This window comes from Mobula hypostoma, chromosome 3 (assembly GCF_963921235.1).
Source record: "Mobula hypostoma chromosome 3, sMobHyp1.1, whole genome shotgun sequence".
NCBI lineage: Eukaryota > Metazoa > Chordata > Chondrichthyes > Myliobatiformes > Myliobatidae > Mobula > Mobula hypostoma.
Genome location: NC_086099.1, coordinates 62,770,397 through 62,796,461, shown reverse-complemented (window position 1 = coordinate 62,796,461; position 26,065 = coordinate 62,770,397). Strand labels below are relative to the sequence as shown.

The following is a 26,065-nucleotide window of genomic DNA, read 5'->3' as shown; positions in this document are numbered from 1 at the left end:
CCAGCCATTTAGCAGTCTGGTGCTTTGACATATTTCAGTCACAGCTACTCATCATCACTATAAATAGTATTAGGCCATGAGACATGGGAGCAGGATTAGGCCATATGGACCATTGGGTCTGCTCCGCCATTCAATGATGGCTGATTCTTTTATCCCCTCCTCAACCCCACTTCCCGGTCTTCTCCCTGTAACCTTTGGTGCCATGTCCAATCAAGAACCTATCAAACTCTGCCTCAGATACACCCAGCAATCTGGCCTCCACGGCCGCCTGCGACAACAAATTCCACAAATTCACCACCCTCTGGCTAAAGAAATTTCTCCAGATCTCGGTTTTAAATGAACGCCCCTCTATCCTGAGGCTGTTCCCTCTTGTCCCTCCCCCACCATGGGAATTATCCTTTCCACGTCTACTCTGTGTAGCCCCCCGGCCACCCTCAGGGTCGCTTGGCTCGCTGCCATCTAGGGAAACAGCCCTCGGCCCTGCCAAACTGGGTAATTAGTTTGTGTGGATGCTGTGTGATGTACCCCACTTCGCCCAATTAACAGACAATACACCAGATACAATTAAATAATTTACAGTTTATAGATATTAGACCATAAGACAAAGGAGCAGAAGTCGGCCATTCGGCCCATCGAGTCCGTTCCGCCATTTTATCATGAGCTGAACCATTCTCCCATTTAGTCCCACTCCCCCGTCTTCTCACCATAACCTTTGATGCCCTGGCTACTCAGATACCTATCAATCTCTGCCTTAAATACACCCAATGACTTGGCCTCCACTGCTGCCCGTGGCAACAAATTCCATAGATTCAACACCCTCTGACTAAAAAAATTTCTTCGTATTTCTGTTCTGAATGGGCGCTCTTCAATCCTTAAGTCATGCCCTCTCGTACTAGACTCCCCCGTCATGGGAAACAACTTTGCCACATCCACTCTGTCCATGCCTTTCAACATTTGAAATGTTTCTATGAGGTCTCCCCTCATTCTTCTAAACTCCAAGGAATACAGTCCAAGAGCAGACAAACATTCCTCATATGTTAACCCTCTCATTCCCGGAATCATTCTAGTGAATCTTCTCTGTACCCTCTCCAATGTCAGCACATCCTTTCTTAAATAAGGAGACCAAAACTGCCCACAGTACTCCAAGTGAGGTCTCACCAGCGCCTTATAGAGCCTCAACATCACATCCCTGCTCCTATACTCTATTCCTCTAGAAATGAATGCCAACATTGCATTCGCCTTCTTCACTACTGACTCAACCTGGAGGATAACTTTAAGGGTATCCTGTACGAGGACTCCCAAGTCCCGTTGCATCTCCGAACTTTGAATTCTTTCCTCATTTAAATAATAGTCTGCCCATTTATTTTTTCTGGCAAAGTGCATAACCATACACTTTCCAACATTGTACTTCATTTGCCACTTCTCTGCCCATTCTTCCAATCTATCCAGGTCTCTCTGCAGACTCTCCGTGTCCTCAGCACTACCGGCCCCTCCACCTATCTTCGTATCGTCAGCAATCTTAGCCACAAAGCCATCTATTCCATAATCCAAATTGTTGATATACAATGTAAAAAGAAGCGGCCCCAACACAGACCCCTGTGGAACACCACTGGTAACCGACAGCCAATCTGAATAGGATCCCTTTATTCCCACTCTCTGTTTCCTGCCAATCAGCCAACGCTCTATCCACGTATGTAACCTTCCCGTAATTCCATGGGCTCTTATCTTGTTAAGTAGCCTCATGTGTGGCACCTTGTCAAAGGCCTTCTGAAAATCCAAATATACAACATCCACTGCATCTCCCTTGTCTAGCCTACTGGTAATTTCCTCAAAAAATTGTAATAGGTTTATCAGGCAGGATTTTCCTTTAAGGAATCCATGCTGAGTTCTGCCTATCTTGTCATATGCCTCCAGGTACTCTGTAACTTCATCCTTGACAATCGACTCCAACAACTTCCCAACCACCGATGTCAAGCTAACAAGTCTATAATTTCCTTTTTGCTTCCTTGCCCCCTTCTTAACTAGTGGAGTGACATTTGCAATCTTCCAGTCCTCCGGAACCATGCCAGAACCTATCGACTTTTGAAAGATCATCACTAATGCCTCCGCAATCTCCACAGCTACTTCCTTCAGAACACACCGGTGCATTCCATCTGGTCCAGGAGATTTATCTACCTTTAGACTATTCAGCTTCCTGAGTACTTTCTCTGTCGTAATTGTGACTGCGCACACTTCTCTTCCCTGCCATCCTTGAGTGTCCGGTATACTGCTGATGTCTTCCTCAGTGAAGACTAATGCAAAATACTCATTCAGTTCCTCTGCCATCTCCTTATCTCCCATTACAATTTCTCCAGCATCATTTTCTATTGGTCCTATATCTACTCTCACCTGTCTTTTACTCTTTATATACTTGAAAAAGTTTTTAGTATCCTCTTTGATATTATTTGCTAGCTTCCTTTCATAGTTAATCTTTTCCCTCTTAATGACCTTCTTGATTTCCTTTTGTAAGGTTTTAAAAACTTCCCAATCCTCTGTCTTCCCACTAATTTTTGCTTCCTTGTATGCCCTCTCCTTTGCTTTAACTTTGGCTTTGACTTCTCTTGTCAACCACGGTTGCATCCTTTTTCTGCTCGAAAATTTCTTCTTTTTTGGAATATACCTGTCTTGCACCTTCCTCACTTCTCGCATAAACTCCAGCCACTGCTGCTCTGCTGTCTTTCCCGCCAGTGTCCCTTTCCAGTCAACTTTGGCCAGTTCCTCTCTCATGCCACTGTAATTTCCTTTACTCCACTGAAATACCGACACATCAGATTTCGGCTTCCCTTTTTCAAATTTCACAGTGAACTCAATCATGTTATGACCACTGCCTCCTAGGGGTTCCTTCACCTCAATCTCTCTAATCACCTCCGGTTCATTACACAATACCCAATCCAGTACAGCTGATCCCCTAGTGGGCTCAACAACAAGCTGTTCTGAAAAGCCATCTCGCAGACATTCTACAAATTCTCTCTCTTGAGATCCAGTGCCGACCTGATTTTCCCAATCCACTCGCATGTTAAAATCCCCCACAATTATCATAACACTGCCCTTCTGACAAGCCTTTTCTATTTCCAGTTGTAATTTGTAGTCCACATCCCTGCAGCTGTTTGGAGGCCTATAAATAACTGCCATCAGGGTCCTTTTACCCCTGTTATTTCTTAGCTCAACCCATAAAGATCCTGCACCTTCCGATCCTATATCACCTCTTTCTAATGATTTAATATGATTTCTTACCGATAAAGCCACGCCTCCCCCTCTGCGTACCTTCCTATCCTTCCGATACACCATGTATCCTTGGACATTCAGCTCCCAGAGACATGCATCCTTTAGCCAGGTCTCAGTGATGGCCACAATATCATACCTGCCAATCTGCAGCTGTACGACAAGATCATACACCTTATTCCTTATGCTGCATGCATTTAAGTATAACACCTTAAGACCAGTATTTGATACTTTTCGCTTTGATTTCACTGCAACTTTATTGCACTGCAACTCATCCCAATGACTACAAATTTGCCCCATCATCTGCCTGTCTTTCCTGACAGCTTTACTGCTCACTATCTTAGACTTATTTCTGTTTTCCCCTTCCTCCGCTCTGTCATTCCGGTTCCCGTCCCCCTGCCAAATTAGTTTAAACCCTCCCTAACAGCTCTATTAAACTTTCCCGCCAGGATATTGGTCCCCTTCGGGTTCAGGTGTAACCTGCCCTTTTTGAACAGGTCATACTTCCCCCAGAAGAGATCCCAATTATCCAAGAATCTGAAGCCCTTCCCCCTACACCAGCTCTCAGCCACGCATTCATCTGCCTGATCCTACTATTCTTGCCCTCGCTAGCACGTGGCACAGGTAGCAATCCTGAGATTACTACCCTGGAGGTCCTGCTTCTCTGCTTCCTTCCTAACTCCTGGAAATTTCTCTTCAGGACCTCCTCCTTTGTCCTATCTATGTCATTGGTACCAACATGTACCAAGACAACTGGCTGCTCACCCTCCCCCTTCAGAATATTTAGGACCCGATCCAAGACATCCCGTACCCCAGCACCTGGGAGGCAACACACCATGCAGGTATCTCTATTAGGCTCACAGAATCTCCTGTCCATTCCCCTGACTATGGAATCCCCTACGACTACCGCATTTCTCTTCTCCCTCCTTCTCTCCTGCACAACAACGGGTCTCTAGCTCAGTGCTAGAGACCCGTTCACCGTAGGCGTCCCCTGTCAGGTCATCCCCCTCAACAGCATCCAGAACAAGATATTTGTTGCTGAGGGGGACAGCCACAGGTGTGCTCTCCACCATCCGGGCATTTCCCTTCCCTCTCTTGACAATGACCCAGTTTTCTGACCCCTGTAGCCTAGGGATGACTACCTCCCTGTAGCTCCTATCTATCACCTCTTCACTTTCCCTGATAAGCAGTAGGTCATCAAGCTGCAGCTCCAGATCCCTGACACGGTCTCTGAGGAGCTGCATCTCGGTGCACCTGGTGCAGATGTGGCCATCACGAAGGCTGGAGGTCTCCTAGGATTCCCACATCTGACACCCTGAACAAAGCACTAACCCTGCAGGCATGCTATCTAATTCTACAGGAATGAAACAGGAAAAATAAGTCTACTCACCCACTTACCCCGCCAAACAAACAAACTTTTTAAAACCATTAGCTCGTACCGTTAGCTGTGTGAGACCTGTTGTTCCTGTCTGTCCGGGCCAATTAGCGAAAGGGGGGGGGGGTAGGAGAAAAAAAAGAGTTGGTGCTTCGCTCTCGCCTCTTCCCGTTTACCGCCAAAGCCCGTTGAAGCCAAAGCCCCACACTCTGCTCCCACTCACTCCGCTGCCCGCTCCGACAACTGTCCGCTGTATAGGGTGGTCTTCTTTTTAAACTCTCCGCGCTGTCCTGTTGACGTCACGCGCCTGCGCAGTCTCATCCTTCTTGCACTCGAAGAAGTTTTTATAAAAACTGCCTTCCTTCAGAATTCAGCTCCCATGACGCGCTGTAGTCCCAATTCAAAAGAGAGCCATTGGCAGCAACCTGCCTTTTTAAACTCTCCGTGCTGTCCTGTCGACGTCACACGCCTGTGCAGTCTCGTCCTTCTTGCACTCGAAGAAGTTTTTTAAAAAACTGCCTTCCTTCAGAATTCTGCTCCCACGACGCTCTGTAGTCCTGATCCAAATGGGAACTACATAAATTAATATTACGGGAACTACATAAATTAATAGAGAATAAAATATAAAAGGAAAATAACGGGTGCCACACTTATCAAAGTTCAATCTCTTCGTGCACAAACAGTTGGAGCTCTGGACCCTTCTTTTTCACCCTGCAACCCCTCGGACCACCTCGACCAGCCGCCTGGGACCAACCACAGTGGTCAACCAGACGCTCCACACAAGTCCGTCTCCTCTCCTCTCCTCGCCAAACGCCCTCCTCGGGGTCCGACCCCGTTAGTGGACATCACAGCACCTGGTTCATCCTCTGTCACTCTCTCCTGCCTTCTGCCCCAAAACCCCGCGCATACAATATCTTCAGACACACCAGAAGCATAACAACTATCGCAATTGGTTCATTCGTCCTCATAATACAAAACAAACTGCTAGCGGGAAGGACTTTCTCAGCGTTTAACATAACAAAGAATCATTCCCAAGTATAACATAACAAGGAAACCATTTTAAATTTAACATACAAAAAAAACCTCGTACATCTGTTTAAGCCTTTCAACATTCAAAAGGTTTCAATGAGATCCCCCTTCATCCTTCTGAATTCCAGCAAGTACAGACCCAGAGCCATCGTATGATAACCTTTTCATTTCCGGAATTATCCTTGTGAACCTTCTCTGAATCCTCTCTAATGCCAGCACATCTTTTCTAAGATGAGAAGCCCAAAACTGATCATGATATCAAGGTGAGGCCTCACTAGGGCCTCATAAAGCTTCAGCATCATATCCCTGCTCTTGTATTCGAGACCTCGCGAATACTGTTGGGCGAGAAGGTGAACGTGTTAAACAGTGGAAACGTGTAAAGCCATTGGCTACAGGACATTTGTAAATGGCATTGAATCAGCTGTCCGCTTTTATTGCTATCTCAATCACTTTCCTCTGAGTTTTGCTGCTCGTTATCAGAACGTGGATACCAGATGGCATTCACCATACTTCTTTTTGGGATCAGAAACAAGTTTAATGTTTTAAGTAAACAAGCTTTTAAGACAGTATTTTGGTGGATGGTCAATAATCCGAGACATTAAGTTGGTTTGTCTTTTCTGTGGAAATTTCCAGCAATTTCTGGTTTTGCATTGTTTACTTACAGCTGTAGGAACTGAGAATAGCAAATAGGCAAAAATCCCTTAAGTGCACAGTCAGCATTGAGTTACACAGCACAGAAACTCGTCTTTCGGCACAACATGCCCATGCCTACCAAGATGATTTCTGGAGCTAGTCCCAAATGCCTGCATTTGGATCATATCCCCCTAAACTTCTACTGTTCGGCAGGACTTGCTGAAGGGTCTCAGCCCAAAAACGTTGACTGTACTTTTTTCCATAGATGCAACCTGGCCTGCTGAGTTGCTCCAGCATTTTGTGTGTGTCACCTTTACCTCTTCCTTGAACAGCTCATTCCATATTTCCCTCACGCTATGTATGGAAAAACTTGCCACTCAAATCTCCTTTGAATCTTCCCCCTCCCACTGTAAACCTATGCCCCCTAGTTTTAAACTCACCCAGCCTAGCAAAATGACTGTGTCCATCCACCTTATCAATGACCCTAATGATTTAATAAACCTTTATAAGGTCATTCCTCAGCTTCCTTCACTCCAGGTAAAACAGTCTCAGTCTGCTTCTGAGAGTTCTGAAATTATCACAAGGGCTTAAAAGGTATCAGTGGCTTAAGAGAAAACATAGTTATCCTATTCCAATATATAATTACTGGTTGGCAAGTGTAACACACTTCCAGTTTGCTGAACCTGATCAATATTGATGATCACAATAAACAGACCTAGATAGCTCTCAAGGTCTTTTCTTAAAACTACAAAATCTTTACTTGAATCTCTGACTTCATCTATAGTGCTGGAAATTGAAATAAATAGATATCTGTTCTTCTTCTGCTGTGCAACCTACTTACATAAATAGTAGCAAGCATGTACAAATTGCTTTTCACATCAAAATTCTGTCATACTATTTAAGAAATGCTTTATCTCTTCTAGAAAATAAAATAGCAAATTATGCATTTTATGTTTTATTTAAAATGTCCAACACAATTTGGTGAAATTATTTTGAATATCTTTTTTTGACTATCTGTCAGGATTTCAATAGACAATAGTGTTAAGTGATAACATGTTGTGGTCAAAAAAGATGCGTCATACAAAGCAAAGGAAAAAGTTATCTGGTCGCCTTCACTCGGAGACATCTGGCACGCCAGCGTACTTTCTTATTTTAATTAGGAAATAAAATGCTGATTACTGAGTATATTGTAGTTCTGACACAAATTAATTTGCGATCCTCCTCAACAATAATTTACTTGTACCTGTATTTTTAACAGAAGTCCCACGCCACAAAAGATTTAATGAGCAATAAAGTGATGATATTAGAGTTATTTTGCAAAAAAGTTAGGTATTAAGGAACAACTTCAAAGAAGATATGAAAGATGGCACACAGGATGCTTTAGAGGGGGAATTCAAAAGGTTGGTAACCAATGATCCCTCTAAGTTGTAATGACCAGTGTGCACAAAAATCTTGTGTTTTTTGCCCAGTGCACACTGAATAATTTCTTCAATAAAACAGTATAAATAAGCCAGTTCTACAATCAGCAGACAAATCGTTGCAAACTCCACGTTGTCAATGCCAGCCGCATCAGAAACCAGAAAAGGAAATGTGATTGTGTATAATCGTGAAATATACTTAACATGCCAATGAGGTAGAGGGTGATAACCCTTTGTGTACGGTTTGAATTCCTTTGTGCGCTAGTAGCAAAAGTAGTAGGTGTGTGTGCACTCACCTTACAGGGAACATTGTTGGTAACTACTCAGATGAAGGCAAAGCCACCAGAAGCAGAGACAATTGAAATCAGCGCCAGAAATCCCAGAGGCCAGAAATGGTGACAAACAAACTTGTTATCTCACTTTCCTGGAATGACGAAGGGTCAACCTGAAACATTAACTAGCTTCCCACCGTGTGACTTGCTGAGTGTTTCCAAAATGTCCTGTAATTATTTCAAAAAGCAGTTGTACCCGTCCTTAAAATTTTTCAAACCCAAGGGCCAGTCTCATAAGGCATCAATATGTATACTAAATTTTAAACAATGCCTGTATTTATGACATGACATTATGACTTTAAAAATATTAAACACCAAATTCCAATTTTAAATCAAATAATTATTATCTACTAAACAATTACATCTGCTGATCAAACTACCATTGTACCAAGTTTGTGGAGCTGCAGTCTGGCAAATTACTTCGCTCAGTAACAAATTAACTAATTCTATTTACAATTTCACTGCAAGTGAATTGTTTTCACATGAAATTTCAAATTTGGTTTATAAATATAAGGTAGAAATACTTGACAAATGATTATGATTCAAAAGTAAGTTATGCTAGTTCAAGTTACTTATACAATTATATCAAACCACATTCTTACAGTTGGCCCCTGTAATTGACAAAAAGTACAAGGTGCTCATGAAGAAAAGCTTCAGAATTTTTTTTCTAACCAGGAATCTCCGGTAATAAGGTTCCTCATCTAAAAAAAAATATGGGATGCAAGGAGAATCATTCTAAAACCTATTGTTGATATTTTTGTTAATTGTGTAATTAATCATATAAAAGAAAATCAATATATTGCTAATGATTTGACAATATATTATCACAGCCTTGAATGTTTTCTTGAGCTATTGGAATGCATTTGCAGTGCATTGCGATTAATTAGGCCATCAGTTAATCAGGGCATCTGCTTATTTGGGAAAATGCTTAAAGAGCAAAAACTAATTGAGTAAATAGCTGGGATTCTCTTCATTTATTTGGGACACGATGTCACTTAATTGGGACAGATTACTGTTGTTGAAGAGCTTCTAACTAGCGTCAGATGCATGCACTTGAGTAGCCATTAGACACGATGCTATGCTTAAACAAAACCATTTTTCAAAGTAGCGCCAGGTGCATGTGTTGGTGTTCAAAAAGCAGTGATTTTTGTCACTGATAGTTGCTGAGAAATAAGCAGTAAGATCATTCAGAACTGTTTCATCGAACATAGAATAGTACAGCACATTACAGGCCGTTCGGCCTACCATGTTGTGCCGACCCTCAAACCCTGCCTCCCATATAACCCCCCACCTTAAATTCCTCCATTTACCTGTCTAGTAGTCTCTTAAAATTCACTAGTGTATCTGCCTCCACCACTGACTCAGGCAGTGCATTCCACGCACTAACCACTCTCTGAGTAAAAAACCTTCCTCTAATATCCCCCTTGAACTTCCCACCCCTTACCTTAAAGCCATGTCCCCCTGTATTGAGCAGTGGTGCCCTGGGGAAGAGGCGCTGGCTGTCCACTCTATCTATTCCTCTTATTATCTTGTATACCTGTATCATGTCTCCTCTCATCCTCCTTCTCTCCAAAGAGTAAAGCCCTAACTCACCGCGGTTTCAAGCATTCAACCTTGGAGATGCCAGAAACGGCCAAAAATAAACATGAAATTATTTCACTACTTCAACAAGTTACATACTACAAAGAATTTGAAGGTATCATCAACCATCTTAAATGTTACAATGAAAACGAAGAGTTAGAGGATGCAACCATCAAAAGCATTGAAAGAAGGCAGTACATTATCTGCACTAGGCGACTGTGCTGATTTTTTTCATTATGTACACTGGATTATTTCCTCCATTGATAACTATCGGGAACAAATACACAAATTTTATATTACTGTAGTAGTATTGACAGTGTACTAATTTATTCTGTATTTCATTTAAACACATCACTTGTTACTCAGTTAAATTGTAACTTGCCTTTTTTTTTTATCCCTTTTTAACCATTTCCATGAAACATCAGCTAATTGAGGAGCTGCTTAATTGGGCCAAAATGTATTGGGCCCGATGTGGCTCAATTAACTGGAATCCACTGTACTTGCTGTTTTTGATCCACAATATGTAATCAAAGATTTTAAGTTAAGTAGGAATACATAAAATGTCAACGAGCTCTGAGAAAGGGTTCAGTTTCTTTTAATGAATAATATTTTTTGTTTTTCAAACTACCAGGTCATGCCAAAAGTCCATCCATACATCTAAACCTCTTGAAAAAACTAAACATTTGAATAATCTGAGTTTAAGGAAAGGCATAATATAAATGGAAACTTGCTTTCCTCTTTCAGTGATCTTTTCCACGAGACTATAAAGTACAAAGTAAATTTATTATCAAAGTACATTACAGTGCCTTGGAAGTTTTCATGTTTTATTATTTGACAACATTGAATCACAGTGGATTTAATTTGGCTTTTTTGACACTGATCAAAAGAAAAAGACTATTTCATGTCAAAGTAAAACCAGATCTCTATAATGTGATCTAAGTTAATTACAAATATAAGTCACAAAATAATTAATTGCATAAGTATTCACCCCCTTTAATATGATACATCAAATTATCACTGGTACAGCCAATTGGTTTTAGAAGTCACATAATTAGTTGAAAGGAAATCTATTTTTGGAGACCTGGGTTCAGTCAAAGTGTTTCAATTGATTGTAGTAAAAATACACCTGTATCTGGAAGGTCCAACTGCTGGTGGGTCAATATCCTGGCAAAAACTACACCACAAAGGCAAATGAACACTCAAAGCAACTCCGCAAAAAGGTTATTGAAAAGCACATCAGGAGATGGATACAAGAAAATTTCCAAGTCACTGAATATCCCTTGGAGTACAGTTAAGTCAATCATCAAGAAATGGAAAGAATATGACAGCTGTAAATCTGCCTAGAGCAGGCTGTCCTCAAAAACTGAGTGACCATGCAAGAAGGGGACAAGTGAGGGAAGCCAACAAGAGACGTATGACAACTCTGGAGGAGTTGCAAGCTTCAGTGGCTGAGATGAGAGAGACTCTGCATACAACTGTTGCCTGGGTGCTTCACCAGTCACAGCTTCATGGAAGAGTGACAAAGAGATTTTGCAAGAAGGCAAATTAATTTAGATCACTGTAGAAATCTGCTTTCATTTTGACACAAAAGAGTCTTTTTCTGTTGATCAGTATCAAAAAAAGCCAAATTAAATCCACTGTGATTCAATATCGTAAAACAATAACACGTGAAAACTTCCGGGGTGGGGGGGTGAATACATTTTATAGGCATTGTAAGTTCACCATATACAATGCTGAGATTGTTTTCTTGTGGGAATACTCAGTAAATCCAAGACACATAATAGAATCAATGAAAGACCGCACCTAAAAGGATGGACGAGCAATGAATATACAAAGTGTGCAAATACAAAATAAAAAATAAATATCAAGAACATCAGATGAAGAGTCCTTGAAAGTGAGTCCATAAATTGTGGAAACAGTTCAATAATGGGAAAAGTAAAATTGAATGAAGTTATCCCCACAGGTTCAAGAGTCTGATGTTTGAGGGAAATAACTGTTCCTGGATCTGGTGGTGAGAGTCCTGAGGCTTCTGTACTTTTTTCCTGGTGGCAACAGCAAGACATGAATTTGACCAGGGTTGTGGGGGCTCCTAATGATAGATGTTGCTTTCCATGTAGATGTACTCAATGGTTGGGAGGGCTTTAGCTGTGATGCCCTGCTTTTTGTAGTATTTTACATTCAAGGGCATTTGTGTTTCTGACATCTACAGAAGTTTGTCAAAGTTTTAGATGTCATGCCAAATCTTTGCAAATTCCTAAGGAAGTAGAGGCATTGCCGTCCTTTCTTCATAATTGCATTGTGTGCTGGGCCCAGGGCAGGTCCTCTGACATGATAACATGGAGGAATTTAAAGTTGCTGATCCTCTTCACCTCTGATCCTACGATGAGGACTGGCTCATAGACCTCCAGTTTCCTCCTCCTGAAGTTATCAATCAGTGCCTTGGTCTTGTTGACATTAAGTGGGAGGTTATTGTTGTGGCACCACTCAGACAGATTTTCAATCTCTCTCCTATGTGCTGATTCATCACCACCTTTGATTTGGCTAACAACAGTGGTGTCATCAGCAAACTTAAATATGGCATTGGAGCTGTGCTTAGCCACACAGTCATAGGTGTAAAGCAAGTAGAGCAGGAGGCTAAGCACACACACTTGTAGTGCACCTCTGCTGATGGAAATTGTGGAGACGATGTTGTTGGTAATATGAACTGACTGGGGTTTTCAAGAATGAGGAAATTGAGGATCCAACTGCACAAAGAGGTATTGCAGTTAAGGTCTTTGAAGCTTATTGATTAGATTTGAGGAGAGGGTAGTATTGAATGCTGAGCTTTACCCAATAAAGAGCGTCCTGGTGTATATTCTTTGCTCTCCAGGTGTTCTGGGATTCAGTTCAGAGCCAATAAAATGGCATCTCCTATGGACCTGTTGCGCCAGGAGGCAAACTGGAGCAGATCCTTGTTGCTTCTCAGAGAGGAATTAATATATTACCTCATCAACCTCTCAAAACACTTCATCACTATGGATGTAAGTGCTACTGGACATTAGTCGCAGAAGCAGATTACCACATTTTTCTTAGGCACCAGCATAATTGAAGCCTGCTTGAAGCAGGTACGTACCTAAGACTGCCAAAGCGAGAAGTTAAAGATGTCAGTGAATACTCCAGCCTGTTATTCAGAGCACATCTTTAGTACTTGACCAGATACCCCATCTGGGCCGGATATTTTTCATGCAGTCTCCCTCCTGAAGGCTGCTCTCATATCAGCCTCAGAGACTGAAAACACAGGGTCATTGGGGGTTTTGGGAATTTGGGAAGGCTCTTCCATGTTTTGATGGTGGAAGTGAGCATAGAAGGCATTGAGCTCATCTGGAAATGAAGCTTTGTTGTCATTTGTGTCTTTCAATTTCTCTTTGTAACAGGTGATCACATTCAACCTCCTCCACACCTGTTGAGTATCCTTTAGTGATTCAAGTTTAGTCTGGATTTGCCTCTTTGCGCATGAGATAGCTCTATGAAAGGAAACTTGCCTTTATGTGACTGCAGAGCCGCAACAATTTACTGGTTCTTAGCTGCCCAATGAAATGCCTTAGTAAGCCAATTTGTATCAGATTTTTACAAAATAAATGCAGAATATATACACTATCTAGCTCTAAGTTGGTATAGGATCTATAGAAAGCAGAGGCACATGAAACTTAGCACATATGATTTTAAAAATCCAAAAAATAATGAAGGAGCTTCAGAGATTTAATGGCTCTTAACGGCAACTCCTTTGCTTGCATCTTCGAAAACAGATCTATTTCCGTCTTTAATATCTCTATATTTCCCTTTCAGGGTTTTTTTGAAGATCCTGACCCGGAGTTACACGCTGACTACAGTGCTTTGTGGGAATGGGACCCGCTCTTGGGGTTTCACGAATGGCTGTTATTCGGCACGCCAAGGGCTCGGCCTAAGAGCTTCACTTGCCTTCGGAGGACCAAGATTTCGTGGCTCTGGAGACAGGGGGAATCTGAGGTCGGTGCCTCTGCAGGAGATCGGTGTGTCATTGGAGGTGGAAGATCTCTGGCTGCGTACTCAGAGACCTGAGATCTTTGGGCACAGAGCCCAGAAAAAGTGACACAATGGACTTATAACGTTGTAAGCCAGCAAGTTGTTTGTTATGTCTCCCCTCTTGCTGTGAAATGGAGACACCTCTTTCTCCCTTATTACGGAGAGAGAGAGCCTGTGGTATGTCAAATACCGGGTGAAAAAGTAGTCCTTTTGGGTACCGCAAGTCTGTGTCTTTGCTGTTGCTTTGCTCACACTTGAGTGCTCGGTTACGGGTGCCACTGCTTTTTTTTTGCTGGTGGGGGAAGGGGGAATTGTTGCTTGCTGCCACTTACACGCGGGAGGAGGGAGCTGGGGGGAACTTTGGGGTTCTAACATTTAACTGTCATTCATTCTTTGGGGCACTCCCCTGTTTTCATGGATGGTTGCGAAGAAAAAGCATTTCAGGATGTATTTTGTATACATTTCTCTAACATTAAATAATTTGAACCTTTGAATAATCTGCATACAAGATAACCGACATGTCTGTCCTTTGAGCAGCTTAAATATATCACACATAGCAACACAAAGTCTCTCCTACTTTGAGGATGCATAACTCTAATTCCAGATTCCAACAGGTAGATAACCTCCCCCTCCCTTTGATTATTACCTCACCAAAAGAGTTGGCAAAAGGTAATTTCCTCTCTTTTTTTAAAATCAACCATCATTAAAAAAAAAGTGCTTTGGTGTATTAGATTTGCTTTTTTCCCCCGCTCAAAAAAGGTAGTGTTGCAACTTAAGTCATGAAAATTCAATTCCACTGTTGTTAATTTTCCTCCTAATGTTCCAGCACTTCAGTTTTCATGAAGAATCTGAACTGCATAACAGTATCTGGAAACAGTCCTAAATTCCATTTCATAAAGATGAATCACCATAACATATAACCTTGTCAAGTGGCTTTATTCATTCTGGTCTCTAAATAGTTAGTATTCTTAAGGGACCTGTTAGAAGCAATTGAGCAATTGTTAAACTTAGATCGTTAAAAATGTTAGTAAGTTGTCATCCATTTATTTAACTATTTTTGATTAATATTTTTCCATTAAAAAAGAACTTGTAATTTCCCAAACTAACTCCCATTTAAGTTTTTTCTTTCTCATATACTTCACTTGTGTATTCTAGAATTTCCAAAAGTAGTTCAAAACACAATGTAAATCTTTGTATATTTGATTATAAATGTGCACGATACAGAAATTGAAACAAGTTTCCAGTTTGCTATTTTATAAAGCAAAAAAGTGTCCACAAATGTTAACAGTGCATCTGAAAATCTTATTGTTACCTGTAGCATTTCATGGAGAGTGTGGAAGGAAATTATTGGACTGCTATTTCAAAAATCTCTTCAATCGATATCATTATAACTTTAAAAATCAACACCAAATTTTGTTTAATTATTTGCTCTCATTATCTTTAAAAGTACATAAGTTCAAAATCTATTTGAAAATTATAGAACATTAAATAAAAAAATCAAAGATTTCTTATTATCATCTGACTAGTGAATAGTTGGCTAGATTTAAGTACTCCTCTTCCTCCTTTGGGACAGCTGAAGCTTCACTCAATAGGAAGGGTAGTGTCCCTTTAAGGATTTGTCACCACATAGTCATGTGGTCATCTCCACCCCTTCTGTCTCACTTGTCATCCGTACAGGATATGAAGTATTCTTTAAATCATCAACAGAAACAACTGCTTAACTGGGTTAATGCAATGAGGAAGTTAAATGTTAAAAAAGGAAGCCTCCATAATTTGTGGTTGTTGGAATAGGAAAAAGGTTACTGTGTTTCTAATACATCAAAAATTAAAAATTGGTATGCTATTCAGCAGTAAGGATGAATTGAGGGCAATGATGAGTCTTATCATCAGAGCTAACACCATTCCCTTAATTAATGTAGAGAACTGAGAATGAAATAGAATGCCTGAGATAGTGTAGGTTAGTGTGAAAAAATAGTGTCAGTAACTGGCTTGGGGGAGAATGAATTACTTACATTGGATTTAAAAATACAATTAGAATTAAAGAAAAAACAAAGAGCAGATTTAAAGAGAAAGAAACAGCAGGTGGTTAAAGGTAAATAATTACTTCTAATTTAATACTTTCTGGGTTCTGTAAAACAATTCACAAAATATGGACATAAAAAGTAAGTTTTTGAACCCTTTTAGCCTGCTCCTATCTTAGTGCTACTTTCTTGTTCTAATCTCATATTCTTTTAGTTTCCTTAATGTCTGAAACCTACTTTGAATGTAGACACAAGAGTTTGTAGACGCTGGAGCACAAGAAAATCTGTGTGGAAGAAAATACATTAAAGAGATAAAGAAAATAAAGAGGAGTTAGGAATAATAAAGTGCTCTCTGGGTGCTGGCTTAAACCTGAAGGGACAAGTAGTCTCCTGTGTTATTATAAGCATGTACTTAAGAGTGCAAGATTAGAACTGTTCAGAAAGATGGGAAGAAGTTCGAAGAAAGTTGTGAGTTGCTTGGAGAGGGGAGACCTTTTTTTAACCAATGCTCCTCCTGTGAAGTTATTGAATGTCTTTTGTCATTGAAAACAGGTTCTGCAGGTGAATGATCTAATTCAGTCACTTCTGTTTAGCCTACATCATCCTGACCATTTGCTGTGCTTTGAGGTAAAGCTGTCTTTTCCTGCTCCTTATTTCCTCCATCGAAGTTAAATTATTAACCTCTGGCTGACTTTTTGGCTCTTTTAGGCCGAGGGATGATTTGGTAGAGGTCAATAAGATTATGAGAGGCATAGATAGAGTAGGCAGACAATATTTATTTCCTGGGGTTGAAATATCTAATACTGTAAGGAATAAGAGAGAGTAATTTTAAAGGAGATGTGAGAAACAAGTTTTTTTTTACATACAGGGAGTGGTGGGTGCCTGGAATATGCTGCCTGGAGTGCTGGTGAAGGCAGGTATCTTCGGGACCTTTAAGAAACATTTAGATAGGCACATGAATGTGAGAAAAATGGAGGGATGTGGACACTGTGTAGGTAATTAGGAATAGTTTAGTTGATCATTTGATTAATAACTTATTTGCTTTGGCACAACATTGTGGGGCAATGGGCCTGTCCCTGTGCTGTACTGTTCTGTATGTTCCAATTGGAAATGCACCAGGCAATACTACGTTGCATCAAGAGATGCATTTCTACTATAAGCTGAATACAGATGATGGAAACTGCACAGGATAAAGCAGAGTACAGCCTACTCCTTAAATCTTGTAAAACATCCCATCCATCAAATTTAAAAGACTGTTCAGTGTTGATATGGCAAGAGTCTCACGTCAAGGCTATTTACCCAAAACTCACTCCAGGGCTCGGGTATCAGCATTAAAATATGGATTGTGCAAATCTGATTACTATGGTTGTAAAAGCACTAATTCATATCTTGCACAAACACTGTCCAAGTGTCTAAATACAATATCTTTTAGAAAAGTTTTCATTTGGAATGAGATGTTTCCATGCAGAACATCAAAAAAAAGAAACAGAGAAAAGTAATTTCTATCCACCACCTTTGACCCCTCACCTCCTCTTGCATACACCCACAGGATTAGGCAATACTTCAAGGAAACACAGAAAGTAGCAAGAGCACAGAATGCACTCTGGGTGAGGGACCTCAATATCCATCACAAAGAGTGGTTTAGTAGCACCACCACTGACTGAGCTTCCAAAGACCTGAAGGATTTAAATGCCAGAGTCAGGTGGTAAGTGAATCAACAAAGGACAACTCTACTTAACTTCATCTTCACCACTCTACCAGTGCAAACTTATCAATCCATAAGTGACCACCACAAAATCCTTGTGGACAAAGTCCTATTGAAGGAAGGCATTCTTCATTGCATTGCATGGAGCTAAATGGGATAAACTCTTAACAGATCTGACAGCTCAAAGTGTAGATAATCAGCAGCAACAGCAAGAATGTACACCACCACAATTTGTAATCTAATGGCTTAATATATCCGTTGTTTAACCAGCACTATCAAGTCAAGGCATCAATTGTGGTTCACTAAGTGCAAAAGGACTTGCTAGGAACAGCAAGAGGCTTTGCTGAAAATCATTTGCCACTGGAAGTTATCATGCATGTTAAACAGCAAAAACAGCTTGCAATACACAGAGCTAAATTATCTTACAACCAATAGATGAGAACAGAGTTCTTTAACACTGCCACATACTTTTAGCAACATCTAAAAATGGCATGCCTTTGTCTGCATTTGAATCTTACTCCTGATGGGATTCAAAGTACAACAGATTAGTACTTTGACTGACTCTTGATTTAAAGAGCTCCATCATGTAATTTGTGATAAAGTTTTGGTGATCCAACAACCATGACTCCAAGTGATGATTTGCCTGCAACAGCAGTGTTTACAAAATAAATAGGGCATCTAATATGGCTAATTACAATCCAGACATTCTACTCACAACCATCAACTAAACAACACAAGTTCTGCAGTGCTATTATGTGGCAATTACTCACTAATAACCTACGGGGTTTTACTAGATCTCTTCACAAACATGGGCGAAGAAGCTGAATTCCAGATACAAAGTGAGAGGGGACGTGACAAAATATTCTCCAATTGTCTGTGTAAGTGCAGTTCCATCTAACTTAATGTAGTTGTATTGACAGATACCACATTCACCACACTTAACTGTCATTTCCCCCAACACCGTCATAGCCACAAAATGCACTTCAGTTCCTCAGCGGCCAGCTCAATTTCTTATGTCACCAAAGCCTCCTGCAATTTTCTACAGATGTGCAGTGGACAGCACGCTGACTGATTGCATCACAGCCTGGTGTCAAGGTTCCAGTGCACAGAATCAAAAGAGGCTGGAGTGGGTTGTCAACTCAATCCACCGAAGAGGCCTTCAAGAGGTGGTACCTCAAGAAGGCAGCTTCTGTCCCTAAGGACCCTCACCGTTTGGGACATGCCTGCTTCTCCGCAACACACACAAAATGCTAGAGGAACTCAGGACCTAATGAAGGGTCTCGGCTCGAAACACCGACAGTTTTCCACAGATACAGCCTGGCCTGCTGAGTTCCTCCAGCATCTTGTGTATGTTGCTTGGATTTCCAGCATCTGCAGATTTTCTCTTGTTCATGCCCTCTTCTAATTCCTACCAGGAGCCTGAAGACCCAAACTCAACAATTCAGAACAGACTCTTTCCCTCAGCCATCAGATGTCTGAAGGTCCATGAAACAATTTTATTCCATTTTTTGCACTATTATGTAATTTATAGTAATATTATGTCTTAACCACTGTATTGCTGCCACAAAACAAGAGGGCTTTCATGTCATTTAAAATACTAATAATAAAGCTGATTCTAATTATGAAACTAGCCTGTGCTTCTGCATACCATCTCCCAAGCGTGTAACCTCCATCACCAAGAAATACATAAAGTCCAGACATATGGAAACACCATCTCCAGTCGTTCTCAGTCACACACTATCCTTTCTTCGAGCATAGTGCCAGTCATTTGTAAATTATTCTGTTTAACAATGTGTATAAAAGAGGTTTACAGCATTGCCTCAATCATGAGGGAACAGAACAAGATCAAGAATAAATAGCTTATGACTGTACTCAACAAACTTGAAAAATCAGTCTTAGGATGAGTCAATACACTTCAGTACGCGTCAGGGTTAGAATTGTGAATGCCCAGATACCAAAAATTGATTTTTGAAAAAACTGCAACCACCCAACAAGAGAACAGTTGGAACTTAAGTTTTAACTGTTCGCATCTGACAGTGAAGCCTCATCTCAGTATGGTACTGAAGCTTCAGCATCAGTTTTTAAGGGTCAAATCTCTAATGAAAGAAATGGAGATAACCCATCCAGCCATTTCTTACTATGGACATATACCTCTATTGACCATTCTGATTCTGATGATTCTACATAGATTAGGACATCATTGCACATTGGCCCTTGACAAGCAGTACAAATTGTACTAACAATTTAGATAAAACTGAATGTTTTCTACTTCAGGAAGAATTCTGGGATAAAAGGAAATAAATATCTTCTGTTAAAGTGTACCCTCGCCGCAAGTAAGCTTTGTTAAAATTGTTTGTGGCAGCACTGAAACAAGTGTTAAATCGGATGAATCTTATCAGACAATGCAAATTTTTGCTACTAACTTTAACAGTGTTCAACCTTATGGCCTGTTCAGTTGAAAAAATAGCAAGTAGTTAACAATGTTAACTCAAAACCACAGGAAAAGAGTAGGGTCAAGAATGAATTGCTTCTGACTGTAAGTAGAGTTAAGAAAGTGCAAGACCTTGATGGGAGTTATGTATAGCCCTCCAAACAGCAGCCAGGATATGGGATACAAGTTAGAATGGGAGAAAAAGGGCAATGTTACTATAGTCTTGGGGGATTTCAATATGCAGGTAGATTAGAAAAATCAAGTTGTTGCTGAATCTCAAGAGAGGGAATTGATAGCATGCCTATGAGATAGCTTTTTAAAGGAGCTTATTTTTGAAACCCACTAGGGAAAAGATAACTCTGGATTAGGGTTTGTGCAATGAAACAGATTTGATTCCAGATCTTCAGCTAAATGAACCTTTAGGAGAAAGGAAGCATAATATGATAGAATTCACCCTGAGTTAGAGAGGAAAAAGCTAAAGTCAAATGTATCAGTATTACAGTAGAGTAAAGGGAACTGCAGAGGCATGAGAAAGGAGGTGGCCAAAGTTGATTGGAAGGAGACACTTGCAGGATGACAGCAGAGCAGCAATGTCTGGAGTTTCTGGGGGCAATTTGGAAGGCGCAAATTAGATACATCCCAAAGAAGTAGTATTCTAAAATGAAGATGAGGCAACTGTGGCTCACAAGGGAAGTCAAAGACAGTGTAAAAGCTACGGAAGGCATATAATATAGCAAAAATTAGTGGGAAATTAGATGATAGGGAAGCTTTTAAAAAACAACAGAAGGTAACTAAAATAGCCATAAGGAGAGAAAAGATGAAACATGAAGGTAAGCTAGCCAATAATATAAAAGAGGATACAAAAAGTTTTTTTTCAGCTATATAAAGAATAGAAGAGAGGTGAGGTTGGATATCAGAAATGCCGAAAAATGACACTGGGCAGGTAGTAACGGGGATGAAGAAATGGCAGATAAACTCTTTTCAGGCCTCCAGCCAGATACAGATATTGATTTTAACCGGCATTTCAATGACAAACTCTGCCATCTTCATCATGGAAGATGCCTGAGTATGTCTAGTCCAGCGGTATTTATATCCTCATCGTCTATCCCTCCTGATTGGATGAGGACTAACCAATCAGGTTTCTGCTGTCTCATCTTGTTTACAATCAAATTCCAGTTCTTACTTAGAGTGAGACCTTCATCTTCGTTAAAATTCTTTTCCTCTAGTCTTACTTCAATGTCTTCCTTCATTAAGTAGTTCCAAAAGCCACTGGCATGCTACAGTTGTTTTGCACTGTCAAAGTCAATCCTATAGCCATTGCGAATGCAGTATTCTGCTACAACTAATTTCTCCGGGTAACCCAAATGGATACACCTCCTGTGCTCCTTGATGCGGGTTTCCACTGTGCATACCGTTTGGCCAATATACACTGCTCCGCATTCACCAGGAATCCTGTAAACACCAGCCATCCTGATCCCCAGATCATCCTTGACACACATAAGCTGTGATTTGAGCTTCCTTGTAGGTTTGTAGATTATATTAATCCAGTATTTCTTCAGGATCCTGGCGATCCTTCCAAATTTACTGTGCCACACCAATGGCTTTTGGGATCACTTGATGGAAGCCATTGGAATAAAACTAGAGGAAAAGAATTTTAACAAAGATGAAGGTCTCACTCTAAGTAAGAAATGGAATTTGATTATAAACAAGGTGGGGCAGCGGAAACCTGATTGGATGAAGACAAACCAAATCCGGAGGGACAGACAATGGGAGTATAAATACCACCGGATTAGACATACCCAGGCATCATCTCCAATGAAGATCGAAGAGTTTATCATCGAAACGTTGGTTAAAAGCAATACCTGTACCCAGCTGGAAGCCCGAGAAGAGTTTATTTGTCATATACGCTGGGAAAGCACTAGATCCTTTTTTAAACTTTTTGCATCAGTCTTCACTGTGGAAGACACTTGTGGTATGCCAAAAATTCAAGGGCGTCAGGGGGCAGAAGTGAGTGTAGTTGTTGTTACTAAGGAGAAAGTGCTTGGGAAGCTGGAAGGTCTAAAGTTAGATAAGTCACCTGGACCACATGGACCATATGCACCGCACTCTAGCATTTTGAGAGGTAGTTGAAGAGACTGTGGGGGTATTACTGTACTAGTGAGCTTTCAAGAATCACTATATTCTGGAATGGTTCAAAAGAACTGGAAAACTGCAGATGTCACTCCACACTTTAAGAACTGAAGGAGGCAGAAGAAAGGAAATTCTAGGCCAGATAGCCTGACTTTAATGCCGGGGAAGACACTGGTGTCCATTATTAACAATAAGATTTTGGAGTACTTGGAGGCACATGAGAAAATAGGAGAATCAGGCTTGAAGGGAAGTCTTGCCTGACAAATGGAATGTTCCGCAGAGATCAGTATTGGGACCACTTCTGTTCACGTTATATGTCAATGATTTGGAAGATGGAATTGAAGGCTTTGCAGCCAGGTTTGCAGACAGTATGAAGTTAGGTAGAGGGGCAGGTTGTTATAAGGAAGCGAGGTAGGGGGGTGGTCTGCAGAAGGACCTAGACAGATTAGAAGAATGGGCATGGTCATGCACTTTGGTAGAAGGAATAACTGCATAGGCTATTTTCTATACAGGAAGAAACTTCAAAATTCAGAGGTGCAAAGGGACTCGGGAGTCCTCGTGCAAGATTTCCTAAACGTTAACTTGCAGGATGAGTCAGTGGTAAGAAAGGCATATGCAATATTAGCATTCATTTCGAGAGGACTAGAATATAAAAGCAAGGATGTAATGCTGAGGCTTTACAAAGCATTGGTCAGAATGCACTTGAAGTACATGAGCAGTTTTGGGCCCCTTATCTAAGAAAGAATGTGCTGGCATTGGAAATGGTCCAGAAGAGCTTTACGAAAATGATTCCAGGAATGAAAGGGTTAATGTATGAGTAGCATTTGATCACTCTGAGTCTATACTCGCTGGAGTTTTGAAGAACGAGGCTGGGGAGGGATCTCATAGAAACCTATTTAATATTGAAAATTCTAAATAGAGTGGATGTGGAGTACATGTTTTCAATAGTGGGGGAGCCGAGGACAGCTTCAGAACAGAGCAAGGGTTCAGTCTTTTTTATACCATTAACCAGTCCTGAAGAAGGATTTTGGCCCAAAACATCAAATGTATACTCTTTTTCATAGACACTGCCTGACTTGCTGAGTTCCTCCAGCATTTTGTGTGTGTTGCATTATATCCAACCTTGGCCAAACATTTGAAACTAGTAATATATGTATATAATGTGTATGAAATAGGCTGACAGATGGAATAAAGAAAGTTAAACATCAACTCATTATAGCTTTTAAACTTTTACATTCCATGCATCTATTCAACATACAAAAGCTGAACTAAATATTAAAACAAACCTGAAACAAGGGGTAATTTTCTTGAGTTAAAAAAAATACACAAACTTACAAACAAAATATTCAGTAAGGCAAGGCAAAATTTAAGTTATTTATAATGACCTCACCTCAGAACGACCTTCATAATATGTTAATCTGGACTTTGTTAAGACAAAGAGCCTTTCTTTATAGTTGAGTGGAGAAATCCGTTTTTTTTGCTGCGATCTTTTAATTAAGGTCTCTTGAAGTATAGGATCTGCATTCATCTCTTCCCAGATCCTGGCTACGTTCTTCCAGTGAGCAGAATGCCCATTACACTAAGAACCAAATTAATTTTGGAAAAAGAATCATCAGAATGGATTTTATAATAAAAATACAAATTTCTGTATAATTTATTACTTGTAATCTTGCTCATCCGAAAATAAATTAGGTAATTAGAATCATTTTTAACTTTCAACAATTTAGATTATGAAGACACGCAGTCCTCTTTTATTGCCATTTAGTAATGCATGCATTAAGAAATGATACTATATTTCCTCCGGTGTGATATCACAAAACACAGGACAGACCAAGACTGAAAAAACTAACAAAACCACATAATTATAACATATAGTTACAACAGTGCCACAATACAATAACTTGATGAAGAACAGTCCATGGCACAGTAAAAAGTTCAAAAACAATTTACTTTGTAATAACTTACAAAGCTGGAAAAAATACAATTTATAATATAATTAATACTTATCTGACCTATAATTAAAATCAAATAATTTACAAGTTAAATTAAATCTCTGTTAAACCTTCCTGACACAAGCATATAAAGTAAAAACAGAAAATATTGTTCAAATTATTTTTGCATTGTTTCAGAAATTTGAATTCAAGTCTATAGTCTGATGAAACTCTATTTCACAATTTCAATTCTTGTAAAATTTTGTTTTCACTCAATTGGCCATAGAGTTTAGAGGACAGTGGTTGATGGGGCTTATTGTGGTTGGAAGTCTGAGGCTAGTGATATTCTGCAGGGATCCATACTGACACCACTGTTGCTTGAGATTACATATAAATTACCTGAATGAAAATATAGATAGATGTGTTAGTAAGTTTACAGACAATGGGAAGACCGGTGGTGCTGTGGATAGTGTAGAAGACTGGCAAACCATACAACAAGATACAAATCAGTTGCAGGTATTGGCAAAGAAATGGCAGGTGAACTTTTACCCGACCAAATATTAAGTGTTACACTTTGGGAGATCGAATGTAAAGTGACAGTAATTTGTTAATAACAAGAGCCTGAAGTGTTGATTTGCAGAGGAATCTTTGGATCCAAGTCCATAGCTCCCTGACAATAATATTTGAGTAATATAGTAAATGCAATGTTTGATTAAGCATTCTTTGTTGTTTACATAATGCATTATGGTTTATATGTAAAAGAACATAAATGGCGTAAATCATCACGCTTCCACATCGTATGTGCTTAAAGTAAAAATAAAGTTAGATATGTTATTCATATATTACATATATGTTATATGTACTGTTTTTTATTTTGATTCATTTTATGTTTTGAGTTAGTTTTAAACAAACCTGAGACGACTACCTACCTGTTGAAGTGCAACAAGTCACACAAATTTAATAAAAAAGCGCAGTGAGAAACTATTGAGTAACAAAGCAGTGCCACACCTTCTTCTTTGGGAAGGGATAGAGATGGTCGAGTTTAAGAAAGGTAGAAAATGGACAGATTCATGGGTTCATAAGCAGTGAGAACAGTGAGTACCAGGTCATAATAGTCATTAAAAAAATGCAGAAATTGCTGGCTACATTGGAAAGATAGACGGGTTAGAATGCACAAAGAGGTAATTGGATATTGTATACTGAGCAAATTGAGCCGTATTTAATAACAAATATAACAGCCGATGAGAAGCAAGTGCGAGGTTTGCTGAATGCATTGGGTGGGAGAACATACAGATTGCTTATAGATTGATATTCGTAACAGTGAAATACAACAATCAACAAGCCACATTGGACTTGTATGTGGTAAAAACAGGAGGGCCAGCATTGTGGGGTCGAGATTTGCTGAAACAACAACAACTTGAATAGAGATCCATCCATTATAAGCGAATTAAGTTAATTGATGATGCCACAGCTGTGCTCCAGGATGGCACTGGAAAAACCAAACATAGCAAGGATAAAATAGTGTTAAATTAAATTGCCACACCCAAGCTTTGCAAAGCCCACCTGCTTCCTTATACCATCCATGATAAAGTAGCCAGTGAGTTAGGTCACATGGAGGCTGAAGGAATTCTTTTCAAAGTTAAATGGAGTGCATGGGCAACACCTGCGGTCCCAGTTATTGAGAAGAATGGGCCTGTCGGGATCTGTGGTGACTTTAAGGTCACCATCAACCCGGTAGACCAATATCCTCTGCCCAGCATAAAGGATATCTTCGCAAACCTTTCTGAAGGGAAACAGTTCAGCAAAGTATTTCTCACCAAGTGTTCCTCATAAAGGGCTTTATCACTATAATAGGCTTATTTTGGGGGTAGCATCTGCACCTGCATTTGGCAGAGAGCTATGGACCAGGTGCTGCAAGGCTCCCCAGGCTCTCAGTGTTACCTGGCTAACATCATTGTTACTGGTGAGGATGCCAAAGAACATCTCCAAAATCTCAAGACAGTGTCAAAAACACAAGAAGATTATGGGTTCAGAGCACGATGCAAAAAGTATGAATTATTTAAACCAAGCATCACCTTTGGTGGTCACACCACTGATGCACAATGATTGCACAAGTGTGCTGAGAAATTTCAAGTAGTGGTGAACTCCCCCAGGCCAAAGAATGTGCCACAGTTGTG

General features: G+C 40.2%; 1 protein-coding gene across 4 annotated transcripts in view; it reads right to left on the bottom strand.

Moving 5' to 3' along the window:
* Positions 1–26,065, bottom strand: part of tec (tec protein tyrosine kinase) — a 173,754-nt gene that overhangs the window by 122,094 nt on the left and 25,595 nt on the right. For 3 of the 4 annotated variants that reach the window (XM_063043186.1, XM_063043183.1, XM_063043185.1), the window contains exon 2: positions 23,348–23,536. In XM_063043186.1, coding sequence (XP_062899256.1) covers positions 23,348–23,485 — 138 coding nt within the window. In that variant the 5' untranslated portion in view covers positions 23,486–23,536. Of the gene's footprint in view, positions 1–23,347; positions 23,537–26,065 lie in introns of those variants that run through there. The other variant, XM_063043184.1, reaches the window with a different exon arrangement.